General features: G+C 41.5%; 1 protein-coding gene across 6 annotated transcripts in view; it reads right to left on the bottom strand.

Moving 5' to 3' along the window:
* LOC141803899 (receptor-type tyrosine-protein phosphatase mu) overlaps positions 1–17,540 on the bottom strand; it is a 251,406-nt gene that overhangs the window by 102,275 nt on the left and 131,591 nt on the right. For all 6 annotated transcript variants that reach the window (XM_074687966.1, XM_074687965.1, XM_074687967.1 and 3 more), the window contains exons 8-11: positions 15,759–16,067; positions 12,444–12,553; positions 4,308–4,509; positions 3,668–3,770 (exon numbers count right to left, since the gene is read on the bottom strand). In XM_074687966.1, the coding sequence (XP_074544067.1) occupies positions 3,668–3,770; positions 4,308–4,509; positions 12,444–12,553; positions 15,759–16,067 (724 nt within the window). The remainder of the gene's footprint in view (positions 1–3,667; positions 3,771–4,307; positions 4,510–12,443; positions 12,554–15,758; positions 16,068–17,540) is intronic.

Here is a 17,540-nt window from a genome sequence, read left to right as displayed (position 1 = left end):
CAACTTTCTTTGATCACAGCCTAGCAGACGCTAACAGCTGTGCCTAAACGTGACACAACTCGATGCTTTTTACGATTTAACGGCGAATGTAATCTACGGCATCTTCCAATTTGTTTGCTTTATGGACACAAGGGAAGAATAAAGAGTGGGAAGACGGCGCGTGGAGGGAGGATGCTGGGTCAGGAGGAGTGTGTTACTTACAACCGCTCCTAAATCAGACTCACAGAGCAAACCGATTAGCATTAGCGAGAGGGAGACAGTGATTGAAATGCTCCCCGTACCCCTTCCCTCATCTGCTCAAACAGCCCCGAGTTCTCCCCTATCTGCCCACATGGAAAATAAATCTGAGTTTCAGGTCACAATCCAGTCGATTCCCAGTCAATCCGCCATAATTGGTTGGCGTCACGTGGCGGCAGAGCTGAAATCTATCGGGCAGCGAGGCTGGAGGAGGCCTAATTGGTGTCAGCTCAGGTTGCACGGCTGCTGCAGGAGTACAGGTCGGCCCCGCTGGCCCCTCTGGCAGACCACTTTTAACAGCTTATACCGTCCTGCTCGTAGCGCGTCTGCCTTCCCTCCACTGTCTCTTCTCGTTTCTCAATCTTCTGCTCAGGGAGAGGAGCTCCACTTTTTGGCAGCTTTGGAATTAGACACAATTACCTGCTACCTTCTTTTTTTCACAGTGGACAAAACAGAGGTGTGAACTTCAAGTTTTTTTATCTCAGTGGTCTGTGGTCTTTGTGATTTTGGAGGGTTTTGATAAAAAATGTAACTTATAAAACTTATCTGTTTATCACCTGACCTGCATTGTTGATAGCAACAAACAGTGCCATGAATGAAGAAGAGTGCACATTAGCTATATTTCACTGTTTAGAATTTATAAGATTGGATCTACTCAAAAATACCCATGAACCATTTTGGTCCTCAATCCCAAATAAATCCAAAAAGCCGTTTTTTCCCCTTAATTTAGAACATAATAGTCTGAGAGACTCTGAAGGTTAGCTTTAGCTTCATGTTGCTACTTCAAAATCATAAGAGAGCATGAGTAAATGTACCCATGTCGAGTGAGAGAATGAGAATGGATAAACAGGGTAAAGAAGGGAGATGATGGAAAAATGAGAGGAGAATAAGAGACAAATGAGAGATGACAGAAGATGAATGAAGGTGAATGAGAAGAAATGAGAGGGAAATCAGAGGAGATGAGAAGATATGAGATGACATGTTAGGAACAATGATAAGGGGATGAATGCAGATGATAAAAGAAGAGGGGAGAATAAGATGAGAATGAGAGAATGAGATGAGAATGAGAGAGGTGAATGAGAGGAGAAAGGAGGGGATGAGAGGAGAATGAGAGCAGACAGAATAAGAGAAAAATGAGAGAATGTGAGATGAGAATAAATGTTAGGAAAATAATAGGAGAATGATAGGAGATGATAGAAGAATGGGGAAGAATGAGATGTGAATGAAATGAGAGAGGTAAATTAGAGGAGAATAAGAGAGGTGATGAGTAGACAGATTGAGATAAAAATGTGAGGAATAATGAGAGGAGAGTTTGAGGAGAATGACAAAAAAATGCAATAATGAGAGGAGAATGAGAGAAAAATGAGAGATGAGAGGAGAATAAGAGGAGATGTTAGGGAAATGATAGAGGTTGATAGAAGAAGAAAGAAGAATGAGAGGAAAATAAGAGGGGAACAAGATGAGGTAAGAAGATATGAGATGAGATGTTAGAAAAATGATAAGGGAATGAAAGCAGATGATTGAAGAAGAGGGGGGAATGAGATGAGAATTAAATGAGAATGAGAAGGGTGAATGAGAGGAGAAAAGATGGGATGAGAAGAGAATAAAAGCAGACAGAATAAGAGAAAAAAGGGAGAATGTGAGGAGAATAAGAGGAAAATGTGAGAATGAGAGGAGATGAGAATAAATGTTAGGAAAATAATAGAGAACTACAGGAGATTACAGAAGTAGAGGGGAGAATGAGGGGAGAATGACATGAGAATGAGAGAATGAGATGAGAATGAGAGAGGTGAATGAGAGGAGAAAAGAAGGGATGAGAAGAGAATGCGAGCAGACAGAAAAATGAGAGATGTTAGGAAAAAAATACGTGAATGATAGGAGACTATAGAAGAAGAGGGGAGAATGAGATGAGAATGAAATGAGAAAGGTGAATTATAGGAGAACAAGAGAATCGAATGAGCAGACAGATTGAGAAAAAAAATGACACAATGTTAGGAAAATGAGAGGAGAATTTGAGGAGAATTTGAGGAAAGTGAGAGATGAGAGGAAAATAAGAGGAGACGTTGGTAAAATGATAGAGGATGATAGAGGAAGAGAGAAGAATGAGAGGAGAATAAGAGGTGAATGAGAGGGGAATGAGAGGAGGTGTTAGGAGACAGACAGAGAACGAGCCTGGGCAGTCAGTGCCCAAGGCCATAAGTAGCTTTAAGATAATGATGTCCATAAAATACTGTATTGAACTTTTGAGTGGTGTCCATTGAACATAGATATACTTCTATGACAATAAAATTATTGAAAATTGTGAAGTAGCACTTGAGATTGTTGGTTCATCTGGTTTTCTTGTCTGAAATCAACTATGTTTTGAAATATATCTGTAAGGATGAACTGACCAGAAAATGGAGAAACAAAAAGACTAAACAGACCGAGGATGAATCAAGGCCAACGCATGGCACAGGTAGTAGCTAGAGAGAGGAAAGAGGAGGAAAGAGCAGAGGATGACAGCCAGCAAAAACTTCACATTTGAACAGAGCAGAAACCTTCAGAGCTGGAAATGAAGCCGATGAAGATATGCTACAAAACTGCAGTTCATTAAACGTCCACTAGAGGCTGGCTGAAGAAAGTCATTCATGTGCCTGGTTTAAAAAAAACAGTTTGTGTCTGAATCATTTGTTAAGTTATTAAAGTATGTTATCAAACTTTTGAGTTTAAAACTCCATATGAGTCACATCATCCATTTATTATACAGTCCATGGAAAATGCTCATTTTTACACTAAAATAAAACTCATTTAGAGCTTCAGGGGAACTTGAAACCCACCTTGAAAGAGCTGTGAGGACTATCTGGTTGTTTTAATACTGTTTATGAAGAAAAAGGATCATTATAAGAATCAAATCAAGAAACACATGAAAGAATGATTACATCTGTTGGCAGTAAATCCTAAAACCACAAGGATCCGTGGACCAGTACTCCTTCAGGCCTCTGGTTCACCAACATGATACTTTTTGCCTTTTTCCAGTATGTAAAGCTCGTCTGTATCGCTCCCCTCATAAAGGACTAATAAACACAACATCAAGCTGGCGGAGCTCCTTCCTTTTCCCAGGAGCCCGTGGTGGCTCGTGGTGGGCAGCCCGCTACATAAAAGACATGTAAAGAAAAGAGATCCTAAAGCTAGCCTTGGCTGCACCCAGTTTTGTTCTCATCTTCAAAGGCGCTGCTTCTTTTTCTCAGGATCAAAATCCACAAACAAATGAGATTCTTACAGCAAGGTGCTGAATTCCCTGGCAACTTTCCTGCACGGTGGGGGCATCGATAAACACCGTCTCTTTGATCATTTTTAGTTGCTGATGGTGTTTCCTGGTGTTTTAATATGCTGCTTTGTTTCTTTTGCTCTGCAGCGAGTGTGTGTGTGTGTGTTTGTTATGAATGCCTACCTCACAGGTGCGCCTCTGCTCTGTGCAGGCTTCAGCAGCACAGTGACCGTGCTGTCCGTCTGGTTCAGAGAGGTCTCCTGGTCGTACGCCGGCATGGAGGGGGCTGAGGAGAAAACAAAGCGAGGAGTTGTTTTACTACACTTCAGTTTCACTCAACATCAAGTCACTTTGGACGGCGAGAAAAAGCAAAGCCAGCTTTCTCCCTTTTACACCCAGCACTTACTGCCTCATGCTTTTACAGCAACAAAATGTAATTATTAAGCATTGCAATAACAGAGCAGTGAAACATTTGCTGCAGTCACAAAAGGAGGTCTTAAAAGTTGTGCACATAAAAGCTGCAGACAAAAGAAAAGGTGCCAAGTAGCTTTGTGGCTGACGTCTTAATCACTTGGAGTTTCATAAAGTTGGACCAGCTACGGTTTATTGAATCTGAAAGTACAGCTTGTGTCTGGCCGTTCTTTTTAATCTAATGGAGGAGCCAGACCAAATATCACTAAGTTTATTCTCGGAAAGCTGATCCAGTGATACAGATATAAGATGATTTGGGAAGCAGATGGAAAGAAGTGAACATTAAGACCTCAGTCGCCAACACATCCAGTATCATCCCCGCGTTTAAAGGCCACACGTTGACCCCACTGACCTGAAATCTTGGTGGTGAACTGGGTGATGATAGGGGGGCCGTAGCCCTTGGCGGTGCTAGCGCGCAGGGTGAAGGAGTACGTGGAGCCTGGGTAGAGGCCTGTGAACATGTGGGTGGTCTCGTTGCCCATCTTCACCACTTTCCCGCTCTGGTTGGAGAGGTCCAGCTCAGGGTCAAACGAGCTCACCGCCTTGTAGGAGATCTGTGAAGGAAAGAAATGAATATTCTGATGGTGGCCTCTGGTGCTCTTCAGCTGAGGAGCATTTGTATTCAGTCAATGAAAGCGTTTATCGTTGGAGGCATCCGAGAGAGCGTTTAGTGTTTGTGTTTGCACTCAGGGTTAGAGTGGTGAGTGTGAACTTCCCTGATCTAATCAGTAAGCAAGAAGCTGCGCCATTATGTTTGTTCAGGAAGTCTTCTTCCTTTGTTTACCTCCACTAACCAGCTTCTGTATATGTCTAAAACTTAGTGAAACATGAAGAAATAGCCGTTTATATGTGAAGAGTGTTTCTCATCAAGGTAATCATGTTTGGAAAAATGGACCACATGTCAAACTATAAAATTTCTCTTAAAGCTGATGATTTATCCTGCACATGTGCATTAAATTACATTTAAAATAAAACTAAAACCTGCCTTATAATGTAAGAAATCCCTTTATAATTTTGGGCACAGAAGAGGAGGTATTACATTTTCTGACATTTTACACACAGATTTAAAGAACCAATGCAGGATGTTCAGACTGAGCATGTGCAGATTTTCAAACCTCTACATATTTATATTTTGTAGGAATCCCTGAGTCTGTCTGGTTCTGAAAATAGCACCGGATGCTGGTGAGATCTTAAAGAGAATTACTGGACTAATGATGTCAAGGTATATTGTTTATATATAACATGTTGGAGGGGTGGGCCTCAAACACTAAGGTCTGCCTCTCACAGGCCTCCGTAACAAGATGTACAGCCCAAAACATAGAAAAATGGGGCTTCAACAGCTCCAGAAGGCTGGCCAATCAGAGGGAAGGGGGAGTCTTAAAGAGACAGTAACTAAAACCAAGTGTTTCACACAGCGGCTAAAATAAGTATAACACCCCTCTTTAAACATTAGCAGTGTTTGTGAGCGTAGTAGCATGATAATAAAACCATTAATCTATTAGAAAACTGTATTTTAAAGATTCCCAGGTCAGCAGATTCATCATTTGGTGAATTTTTATAAAACAGAAAACATCTATCAGGTCAGTCAGTAGAAGGGACAGTGCAGTTAAAAATCAGACACACAACATCCACATGAGAGAACGTGTGAGGCTTCTGTTGGTGTTCATTCCCAAACTGCAGGGGGCGGTGTATCACAAACATACGTCTACCAGAGCACTTAACAAGAGTGGAAGAAGTTTGCCTTTGTTTACAACTTTTAAATATCTATCACAGAGATTTTTCCAGGTTCTTTTAACCGATTTTTCTTTTTTTTTCCCCTCTTGAGAGTGGGCACAATTTCACGCCTTGGATTATTTAACACTAAGTTATCATGGTGAGCTCTGTGTGAAGAATCCCACAAAAGCCTGTATTTCTGCACTTTGACCACTAGGAGAGCCTGTTCTTCCACCATCTTGTTTGCTCGTCTCAATCCAGCAGGTAAGAAAAGACGTCATTCGTCATGAAGCTGCGTAGACTCCGCAAATGTGTCAAGCATAAATCAGCCTTTACACCTGGAATACTCTTCCAGCTCAGATCAGAGAGCATGACACTTATCTTCTTTTTTTTTTTTTTTACAAGAGAAATTTAAAACTTTTTATTGAATATTTAAAATGAATTTTTTAAATGGATACAGTACTGTTTTTTCCCCTTTTTAAAGGCATTTTATTTATTGTAGTTAGGGATGGGTACCTTTCACATTTAAAACAATATGGTACCAATGTCCAGTATTTGGTAATCAGTATTGGAACTCAACGGGACCTATTTTTGGTACTTTTGTGTGTTTATGTCGTAATAAATATTAATCTATTGAATAGTAAAATCCCAAAGTTTTTCTATTTATCGTATTCAATTTTCAATATATAACCTTGCAATGCTGTGTTCATGTCCAGCATGGAAATTTGTCTACTCATCCACTCCGTCACGGTCACAACGATGCGTTTTGGTACCTTAACATGGTACCTTCTGATTTTACGTGAATTGGTACTCAGTACTACAGTTGGTACTTATAAGAGACATTAAATCAGTTCCCATCCCTAGTTGTTGTGCTCATGACACCTGCCACAGAGACTACAGTTGAAAATTAGCCAACTTGGCTAAACTGGCATATTTACAGAAATATTTATGAGTACTGTATAGTTATGTATGTATGTTTAGTGGATAAGAACCACTTCCTGCTGAATAAAAATATTATTTCATGTTTTTTTTTTCCATACAGAATTTAATAATCTAAAGAATACAGGATTACCATTCAATACTATTTCCTCAAATAACAAAACAAAGGCTGTCAATGTTTATTTTTCTGTCTTTTCTGTTTTAGTCAGTGAAGCCAAATGCCAGAGGTTAATATTCAACACATATTACATTAGGAGAATATGTTCTTACTTTGTGTGAGAGCTTCTGACTTTATGTCAACAAAGGCTTTAATCTGACATTTCCAAATTTAGACAGAGACAAAAGGTCTGTGTGGAGGAGCCGTCTCAAACAGTGTCTCGTTATTTTTTTTTCCAACTATAAAAGCAGAGAGGTTTTTTCTTTTCCTCCTCGGCTGATGTAAGCTTGTGGTTTTCAAGGAGAGAGGAAATACTCTTAATGTATTCCTTCTCCATTAATAAACACAGCCAGCTCTGGAGGGAAGCATTAAGGTGAGTGTTTTTGCTAATATCCATTTTGAATAACTGTAAAGTCCCACTTTAAGAAAACGCCTCTGCTCGTAAAGGAAAACCTCCATTATAATTCCAATTAAGGAGCACAAAGGGAGCTGGGAGTGCTGCATAATTTGTGTCCATCAAGTTTGGAAATGCTTCGAGGCCTTCTCATTTAGTCTTTGTCCGTGAAATGAGTCTGCGATGCCAAATCCTATATCATAACATTTCAGGGAGAGGAATATGAAACGGCTTGTCAACACCGGGCACATGCACAGGTTTCTGCAATTTTAATGGAGCTGACAGGAAAAATAATATAGCGGAGGATATATAGAGAATAAGTGAGCAAATGAATTTTAGGTTTGCATGTAACTATTACTCGAAGTGATATACTGAGCTTTCCAAATCAAATGGGATAAGAAATCTATCTGAGGGAGGTAGATGTCAAATTTATGAAGCATTCATAAAACATAAAAGCCTATTATATCATCTCCAGCAGCTTTATTCATGAAATAATGAAGAAAGCTAAATAACTCCTGATGTAAGACGCTGTGCAGTTTTTACTGCCTTTAAATGGAATGAGAGGATGGCGCACAGGAGGGATGGATGTTTGTTTTTGGAGAGACTTAAAACATTTCAAGGAAAGTATGAAGTAAACAAAAATTTAAAGGATTGAAAGAGGCATGTTTTGTGATAAAAGCGGCTTTTAAGGACTAGTAAGTTGTCATTTTGCATCCAGTGAAGCTACAGACCTGATCAAGATCTTAAGACCAGTTGAAAAATTGCAAGAATTTATCTTTTGCACATTTGGATCTTAATGAAGTTTTAAGTAGAGCTACTTTATGCAAAAGCAAGAAGGGGAAGTGCGACAAAAAGCACTTGGAAAAAGTGATTTATTGAAAACAAGTCAACTGAAATAGGCTGTTTATCATCTGATCAACAAAAGTTTTTCTCAGTAGGACTCAGTAATGACTAGCTCCGCCATTCTTGTTAATCTCTTCAGAAATTGGTTTGTGCATGCTTGATGCCAGTGTTTCGGGAAAGCTTTTGGGAACATTGCTCCAAGTGGTGAAGATGTCTTCACAAAGGGTATCAACTGTCTGGAACTGACGGACATTTTTATGAACTTCCCTCGCCATCCATCCCTATATGTTCTCTACTGGATTTAAATCAGGGGAACATGTGGGATGGTCCAAAACAGTGAAGTTATTCTCCTCCTTCTTGTAGAAAAACCCAGCTGTTACCACACAGACCAGGGCCCTCAGTCGTGAAGGATGCCCGCTGCAACATCTGCACGTAACCAGCCACCGTTTGACCACCCTGCACCACCTGAAGCTCCAGTGTTCACTGAATGAAAAAGCCCCAGATCATGATGGACCCCCCTCCACTGTGCCGGGTAGAAAACATCTCAGGTGGGTCTCCTCGTCATGCCAGTAACGTTGAAACCGTCAAGACCGTCAAGGCTACTTTTTTTCCTTTAGAGCAGTGTTACCCAACCCTGGTCCTGGAGGACCCCTGCCCTGCATGTTTTAGATGTTATCCCAGTCCAGCACACCTGATTCAAATGAATGGCTCGTTATCAGGCTCGAGCAGAGCTTTGTCTTTCCTCCCAGCCCAATGACAAAACCTGTACTTAGTAGTGCTTGTGGATGTAAAATCCTGACCTAAAACGAGCTGTTTGGATTTTGGGGATTTGCTGACGTCAGCGATTCCCTTTTTTGACCAATCAGGAGCAAGTCTGACCTGATTGGTCCACAGGAGAAATCTCTCCAGCAGCGGGGAGGCGAGTGCCAAAGTTAAAAAGCCATCACTGCTTTGTTTTTGGCTGTAAACAGCCACATAGTTCCATGCACAAGCTTCCCATCTCAGAACAAAACAAGACTAAGTGGCTAGAGTTCATTTATCAAGGAAATGTTCCAGCTACACTCAGTAAAACTGTGCATGTGTGTGCTAGTCACTTCACAGCCGACTGCTTTTCCAACTTTGGACTGACAACAGAGGGCTAGCGAACAGACTGGTCCTGAATCCAGGCACATTACCAACCATCCACCAACAAACCTGGGACCCTGGAAATGTGAGTATTTTAAATGCTGTGTGCTGTGGAGCAGATGTAAGAGCTTTTCCTCAGTGTCCCCCCCTGTCTCTGTGTTAGCTTCAGGATGCTAACTTTAGCTGCAGTTAGCCTGTTGTTTTAGCCTGTAATGTTACGGTAAACGAGCTTCGCTGTTTTCTAAACATTGTGCACTCGGAGCTCGTGGCACCGCTCTCAGTGACGTGGAAGAGCGGGGCGGTATCAGTGGTGGCTCATTTACATATCAAGGCCACGCCCACTAAATCAGAGCGTTCTGAACAGAGGGGCTATGAGAGCCTGGAAACAATGCTGCTGTGCTTGATTTATTGGCTTTTTGGACCAAAACATGTTACTACCATTTCATGAAGACATCAATGATCCATATTAAACTGCAGAAAAGGAGCAGAATATGGAACCTTTAAGATTTTCATCAGGTCTGTATTTGTTTCTTAAAACAGAGAAATCTCCTGCTAAATATAGCTGCAGAAATCTGCTGTATGGTGTTTCTAGAGATGCAGGCACATGTCTGTCTGAAATGTTGCCAATAAAAAAAGGCATCTGCAGAGCTCGCTCGACAAGAAATGGAGCTGAAATCTCTTTGATATCAGGCCTTGTCAGACATATTTCTCTTTGAGTCCTTTGATAATGTCAAATCAAAGCAGGGTCCTGACATCGAAGAAGCAACTTCTGGGGGGAATTCTGGCAGAATACATTGTGAGGTTACTTTCTTAAAAACCTGAGAGTCAGGCTGCAGCGGCGTGAGCAGGGAACACACCTGGAGCGAGCTGCTGGGGTGCTGGATCCTGCTCATCTGTCACCCCGTGTGAGACGGGCTGGGATGAATATTAAAACGTCTTCTTGCTCTAATGTAACACCTGTGAGTGGAGATTATGTCTGGAGATCTATAATGACGCTTGAAACATCCAAACAGGAGTGATTTATTGTTTGCTGTACGTACATTACACTGTTAAGGCTCTCAAGGCAGAGACGGAGTGGAGTAATTGCTGCAGCGTATGAATATAATAGCCTGGAGTGGGTATTTTATGAAATGAAACACTTCGGTGTAAGTATAAGTGAAGCTGGCAAAGCAAGAACGCAAACAATCTGTTTGCTCTGAATGCTTTTACTTGTAGCATGAAATTTTAAAAAGATAAACATCTGAGACACGTTGCTCTAAAAGTGATTAAGTGCGCGGTAAACCAAGCGCTTTAATGGACATTGTTTCCCTGCACCTCTAAGTGCCGTGGAGCCGCACACAGAACACGGCTCAGCACAGCGCTCACATGAATACCCAGAGCCCTGTCCTCCTTCTGACTGAGGGACTTTGATTGAAATGTCTCCTCACCGCTTTGAGAATATCTGTTTCATATTTCATGGCGTGGCGGAGTGGATACAAGCGACCTACACAACGACCCTGATTGCATTGCTTTTACCGTTCAATCTGCACCCCCCGCGCGAGGCGCAGCTCTGTCAATGAGAGCTAACCGAGTCAAAACACCAGGCGCCAGCAAACGGCGACAAGAGCGAGAATCAACAGAGGGGAATCAATCTGCGAGAAAGGGCTGGAGGATTACTCGCACCTTAAGCTGGTTAAGATCAATGTGTACATAAACCACATGTGTGCTTTTTCCATGTGTGTTTGTGGAGACTGTTTCTATTATTCAGGACTCAATGCAGCTCCTGGACCAGGCTGGCAGAGGCTTGTGGAGCCTTGTGTCAACATTTGCTCGGTGCTGAATTGTGATGTGTTGGGGATGTTGTTTCAGAGATTGTGTTTTCTTCAGAGGTCACACACGTGGAGAGGACTGAGGTGATCCGTGTGCAGCGGATTCTGCCTCAGCAAAGGGATGAAAAACACTCTGACGGTACTTCATAAAGGCAGCTAAAGGAAAGCTGAGATTACAGTTAAATCCTGGCTTATTTCAAGCTAGCTGGCTAAGCTAACTCCATAGAGCTAGCTGTAAGAATATCAGATTTATCTTAGTTATTGACTCAGTTTGTAGAGTTTAATGTTATAACAGACACTTTTTGACTATTCCCCTGCCGTACAATAACTCTGTGTCACCCAGCGCCCCCTATAGGCCAGGAGCACTTCTGTTTTAGAGCATCAATTTGAAGCTCTGTTTTCTTTTGCAGATCAGTGACATTTTTTGGATTATGCATTGCATCATTCATCTGCGTGCTTTGGCTGTTTGCATCATGCACAATTTCTGCTTTTCCTAGTGGAAATCATCCCAGCTGCTGCAGATCATTTTCCCTTGTTGGCCACCATAAATTGAGCCATTATTCAGAATAATGTAGAGTTTAAAGAGGGATTATTTTGCTTTCCGATATTTCAAACATGGATATAGAGTAACTATGCTGGATGTTAAGACTGAACGTGTGCAGATTTTCAAAACTCTACATATTTGTTAACCTTGGTAAGTCTGGCCCATAAAGAAAAATGCTAGAAAATTCTGATTCTTTTGGAACTGAAATGTTAATCCACCCTTTTAACAAAATCCACAAAAATATTGCTGAATCATTTTGTTTATGAAATATATTTTTGGCATCAAATTTTATAAATTTGGCAGTTTTAGTAAAGATTTTAGTGCATTGTCAAGCACCTTGTAACTTTGTTTTGAAAGGTGCTACACAAATAAAGCTGGACTGGACTGGCACTTAATCTAAAGACTGTTCCTGAAATAGCATGAGATCTTCTCAGGAGATCCTAATGAGCAGGCAGGGGTGCCACCAGGGATTTTTGGCCCCATGAAAAGTATAATTGCTGCACCCCTGTTATAATTTTATTAGGGGCCTTTCTGGGGCCCTCTCAATGATGGGTCCCTAGAATCCTACCCCTTTCCTCCTGCTTTTCGGCACCCAATGCCTCAAGCACAAAGGTCTACCCATAGCTCCGCCCCTCACATGTCTCTAGAGGGCTGACCAATCAGAAAGAAGTGGGCACCTTAAAGAGATAGCAGCTAAAACAAGCATCTGCTGAAACAAGGGTTTCCTAAAACACCAGAGTGTGAAAAATTATTATTATTTTTATTAGCTTTTAACCATGTGAAGATAATACAGGGGCATCAGAGAGACAAAATAAAGCACAATACCCCTCTTTAATGTTGAAAGATGTCACTTTTCCATTCTTCTAATTCCCTATGTCAACAAAACAGTGATCATTGTTGAAGAAAAGTGTCTGCCTATCATCCACAAATGAACCAGGACAGGATATTTGTTAGGCCTGATGTACCTCATACTGAGTGATGATCCCGTAGGTCTGCGCTGGCTCCCTCCACTTCAGGATGATCTTCTCCTCGTAGGCGCTGCCCTGAATGGACTCCAGAGGAACGGCTCCCGGCACTGTGGGAGGAGGAAATCAGACTTCTTCAAACTGGTTTCAGGGTGGAAATAAGTTAATAGATTTCCATTAAAACGTATCTCCTGACGTTTCCTTTCCACCTTTCTTTCTGTGCCTGTTTGTCAGTTTGACATGCTGTCAATAAACGTTTGGTAAAAGCATTTCCTACTTAGCCGCTTTTGTCCTTTCCATTATGATTTACCCAGCCCTGCTCCTCACGCTGATGTGCATAAAACAATCAATAAAAGAGCTTTTCAAGGCCCTGCAGAACACAAACGGCCATGAGCCAAAGTCAAACACGTCTTTATACAAGTCTGAGACGTTATTTAAAGTCACTGTCACTCCAAACACACCTTGATGAATATGTTTTACAGCAGAAGCAACACTTTCAGACGAAGCACCTCAGGGGAATAGTTTAATCTTGATCTTCTGCAATGTTTACACACACCTCCAAAGAGATCTGGTCCTCTAACCCCTGATGTGCCTGTTTTCTGAAACCGAACAGAATGATGCAGACATGTCTCTATTTTTTCCAAGACTTATCTTTATGAATGCAACTACAGCAACACCCTGTCTGTACACTTGTTCCCCGGGGACCCTGAGCACACAGATCTACCGACACGCAGCAGTCAGATAGTGAGAAACAGTTGCCACTTTCAAGTTCCCAGCCACAGATATCAGAGGCAGACATGACAGGGCTCTGTTTTCGTCAGCTGAGCCGGTTTGTTATCTGGCGGCCGGGGGTTCCTTGAGACTTCTGTGGAGTTCATTTCCTGTGTGTGTCTGCTGAGGCAACACAGAGCATCTTTCATCTCTGAAGGAGGTGAAACAGCCATGTGACACAGACGCTTGCTGTTTGACTCCTTTACTCTCCTGAAAAATATCTGGAAAACCCCAGACTGGGGTTTGTGAAAGCTGTTTACAATCCAGTGAGAAGAAATCACTAATATTTAAAAACAATCATTCAGATGTTGGTTTCCAGAAGATTTCAGGAAGGGATGCTCTTTCTTTTTTCTCTAAATGACTAAAAACTGAAGCACTTTCTTATTATGATTGACATTTACGTCAGCCAATAGCGCTGCAGTATTTCTCCTGACCTCTCCTGCACCGATGGGGGATGGAAACCCCCCAGATGCAGTTTGCTTGTTGACTTGTGGGGAAATGCAGCGGTCAACATGTGATTCATCTGCTCTGCCCTTTTCTGAGCACACGTACAGCTGATCTCATATTCTGCCTGCTCATGTTTGTTTTTCCTTCTCCACTAAAGGCAGAGCTGACAGGGAGTACATGGTTCAGAAAAACACAATCTCAGACACGGTTTAACATTTTTTGTAAACAAAGTTGATCAGATTTTGGGTTTTTAATCCTGTTTTAAAGTGTTATCGCCCCTAATGTTCTCCATTAGGGGGCGATATGGGGGAAGTATGCCAGGATGTTTTCATGGCAGGATCAGGATGTGGATCGTAAATACAAAGACTCTGACTCAGCAAGACCTTTTAAATTTGAAACAATATGGTACCCATGCCCGCACCAGTTTTCAGTACTTTTTAGTGTTTATGTGTAAAAAATATAAATTGTTTGATAAAGTTTATTTTTTTCAATGTAACATACTTATAACTCAATATACAACCTTGTAATTCTGTGTTCATGTCCAGCATGGGAAATCTTCTACTCTTCCTCTCCCACACAGTCAAAGGGATGCCTTTAGGCACCTTAACACGGTACCTTTTGCCTTTAAGTGAATCGGTACCCTGGGCTTTTGACAGAATTCAGTCAGTACCTATAAAAGTACATAATTCAGTACCCATCCCTAACCTCAGCTGTTTTTTTGTTTTGTTTTGTTTTGTTTTTCCCACAAAAATAATTATCTTTAATCTTTTGGCACCCTACAAATTGTTGGCCCTGGTATCCATCTACACCTTATATCTTAAGCTGTCACAAGACTGCATTACCTGCACTGTGTATATAGGCTGTTTTCTTATGATAATAACAATAATAATAATAATTAACTTTATTTTTATAGCACCTTTATAAAAACAACTTGTTCACAAAGTACTTTCACACAGAAAAACATGGTACAGAAGCAAATGATTAAAAGCACAAAAATGAAAATAATGTGTGAACACCTGTATGCGCGTACATATACACTAAAATCAACTGATAAAATCAATGGACATAAATATATAGATTTAAAAATATGATAATAGTAGAATAAAAGAACAATGAAATAATAATAGTAATAATTAAATGGATAAATAAATAGATTTTAAAAAAAAACACTATAAAGGTAAGATTACATAAAAGCTAGTCTGTAAAAGTGAGTTTCAAGAAGACATTTAAAAGCCACAAGAAGTTTTTTGTCTTCTTGTGTTCTTTATTTTATTTTATTTCCTTAATTTTTTATTTCAAATTTCATGATTTTTACAATAATTACTTTTTTTATATACTTAATATTTTTTTTATCTATACTGTCGGAAAACAGAAACAGTATTCAAAGTATTTCAGTATTTTTTTCCGTATGTTCCACTATATGTAGAGAAAATTGGCAACAAAAACCTTTGAATCCCTATTTTAAAACTATTTTAACCTGCAAACAACAAATTTATTCATTTTCTAAAAATGATTATACACCAAATGCATACCTAGTGTTTTGTTTTGATTTCTCCAATTGTTTTTCTCTCAGTTGTTTTTGGAGTGCAATCGAAATAATCATTTGCTCTCGTAGATGTAATTGTTTAACAGTATTAATACAAATACCACCAGTTGGGATCTTCTTTGTAGCCAATTTAATCTTGTCTTGTGTCCTGTATTGTGTTTTTTAATCTTTCAGTTTGACATGATAATAGATACATTCATTTGACGTTCACAATTTTAAACACGATTTATTTCAGTGTCATCATTCATACACTGTAAGTCGAAAGCTGGGGGCCATATAGAAATAGACCTCTTAAACACCTGCCTTCAGAGCTTTGTAGGAAACAAAACTAAGTGTGTACTCACAGATGAAAGCTGTAAAGTAACAGGGGAAGCTGAGGTCATCAGCGCTTAAGAAATGGTGTAATATTCCTTTAATCAGCACATGCTAACACATAACTATGGATAATCTCATGCAGGAGCTTGATTTGAATGTTGGGTTCAGTTGATATCTTAATGGTCAGGTGTCATCTTCACATCCCTGGACAGGAAGTGACCTCACATCCCACTTACCGTCCTCATCAGTCTGGACCTCCAGCTCCGTGCTCTCCTTCACCCCCTCCGGGTTGCGCAGCACCAGCTTGACACTGAGGTTGGTGAACGGAGTCAGGTTGTGGATGGTGTGCTGCGGGTCACGGCTCTGTGTGTCGTAACACACCTCCTCCCGGGTCTCCTCCTTCCCCGCCACCCTGGAGCGGTACTGCACGGTGAGGTTGTAGCTGTGGCAGCGGGTCACGTTGTAGCCCAGGGGCTCCCAGCGCACCGTCACCTGCTTGGATTGAATGTCCACCACTTCCAGCTTCTGCGGGCCGTGCATGGGCTCTGTGGGACGGAGAGGACGGGGAGAGGAGTGTGTGAGCGTACATCAAGATAATCAATTATCCACAGATAGTTTCAATAAAATCAGGGAAATGACTCAAGTCTGTGCCAGGGCACAGAGGAGACGCCGTCCCTTTAGGGTCAAAGAACATCCAATACCAGCTTTTTTTACAACACCTGAGCCTCGGTTTGTGCTTTTATACATGTTAAAATACTATTTCCTCTGTTTGGGATTCATATTTCCAGGAAAATATTTGAGAATTTCAAAGCCACAGCCTGATACTGCTGCACTGCTACATCCCATCACCGTTGCTAACACGGTCTCACAGCGGCGGCACACACCAAGACGCCGGCGTTCTGTTGGTGGAAAACCCTCAGCAGGAGGTGTATCATCCCTTCAGAGCGTGCCGCTCCTCTGCTCCTGCTACCTTCCCCGCTCCCTCTTCCATCTCACACAGTGGCGGTCAGCTATTAGCGCCACACTGATACAGAGTCAGGCAGGCCGTCAATCCAGGCGGGACACAACCCCCACCGCCATCCTATCACCTCCAATCACAGACTATGTCTCTTTGCCTTTTTTCCTACACTTTCTCCATTTTCTCTTCCCTCTGTCTCCTTTCTCTCTGTTTCCTTTCTCAGCCCATCTTCTTCTCCCCCATTCCTATTTCTCTGCCCCCCCTTTCCTCACCCTTCCTCACCTACGGGAGGAAAGCAGCCCAAGCACAAGGTAATGGGATCAATTTCCATTCCAGGTTAAATTCGCAGTCCATTTCTCTGGAACTTAACACTTTACCACCTATTAGGAGGAGCCAGGGCTCAATTTCCCCCGTTCCCCAGGAGACACAGTCCAGCAATTCAGAGGCAGCCGCGGCAGCCATGTTTAACATTCTGGAGGTGCACGGGAAAGGAGGAGGGGGGGACTGGACTTGAGCTCCGGCATGTTTTTCATTTCTGCCGGCTGAGCGAAGGACTCAATAAACAAGGTGGAATCCAGGAAGAGCAGAGTTGGTAACCTTTTACAACACAGCGCGGAGATTTTATTTCACTCAGAGGTTAGCTTCGGATAGATAATATCTGACCTGTAACACAGGGATAATACAAACACAAGTTTTATTGAAAACCTTTAAGAAAAAGAGAACGCACACAGGCAGGTTCTGAATTTTTAAACCAGTTTTTGAAAAAGGAAAAATCATATGAGGAAGTGAAAATCCAGGAGAACAGGGGGGAGGAAGAAGAGGGTAGCTAGCACAGCTTTCCTTGTGCTAACAGGATGTTATTGAGCGCATATGGAAAACTCTAAGACAAAATACACCAGATTCATCTCTGAAAGCTGGGACAGGAAGTTGTGCAAACCACCCTTAAAATGCTTTTCAAAATAAAACAAACTATGCCAAAACTGGATTGATTTTTTCTCGACTACAACAACAAGAAACTCCAGGAGCTCCTCAGTCTGTGGCTATGTTTACATGTCTGAGC

This window comes from Halichoeres trimaculatus, unplaced genomic scaffold, assembly GCF_033239565.1.
Source record: "Halichoeres trimaculatus isolate MK-OKI-2021-1 unplaced genomic scaffold, fHalTri1.1 fHalTri1_scaffold_15, whole genome shotgun sequence".
NCBI lineage: Eukaryota > Metazoa > Chordata > Actinopteri > Labriformes > Labridae > Halichoeres > Halichoeres trimaculatus.
Note: the sequence above shows the minus strand (reverse complement) of the source record. Positions and strands in the feature narration are given on the sequence as shown.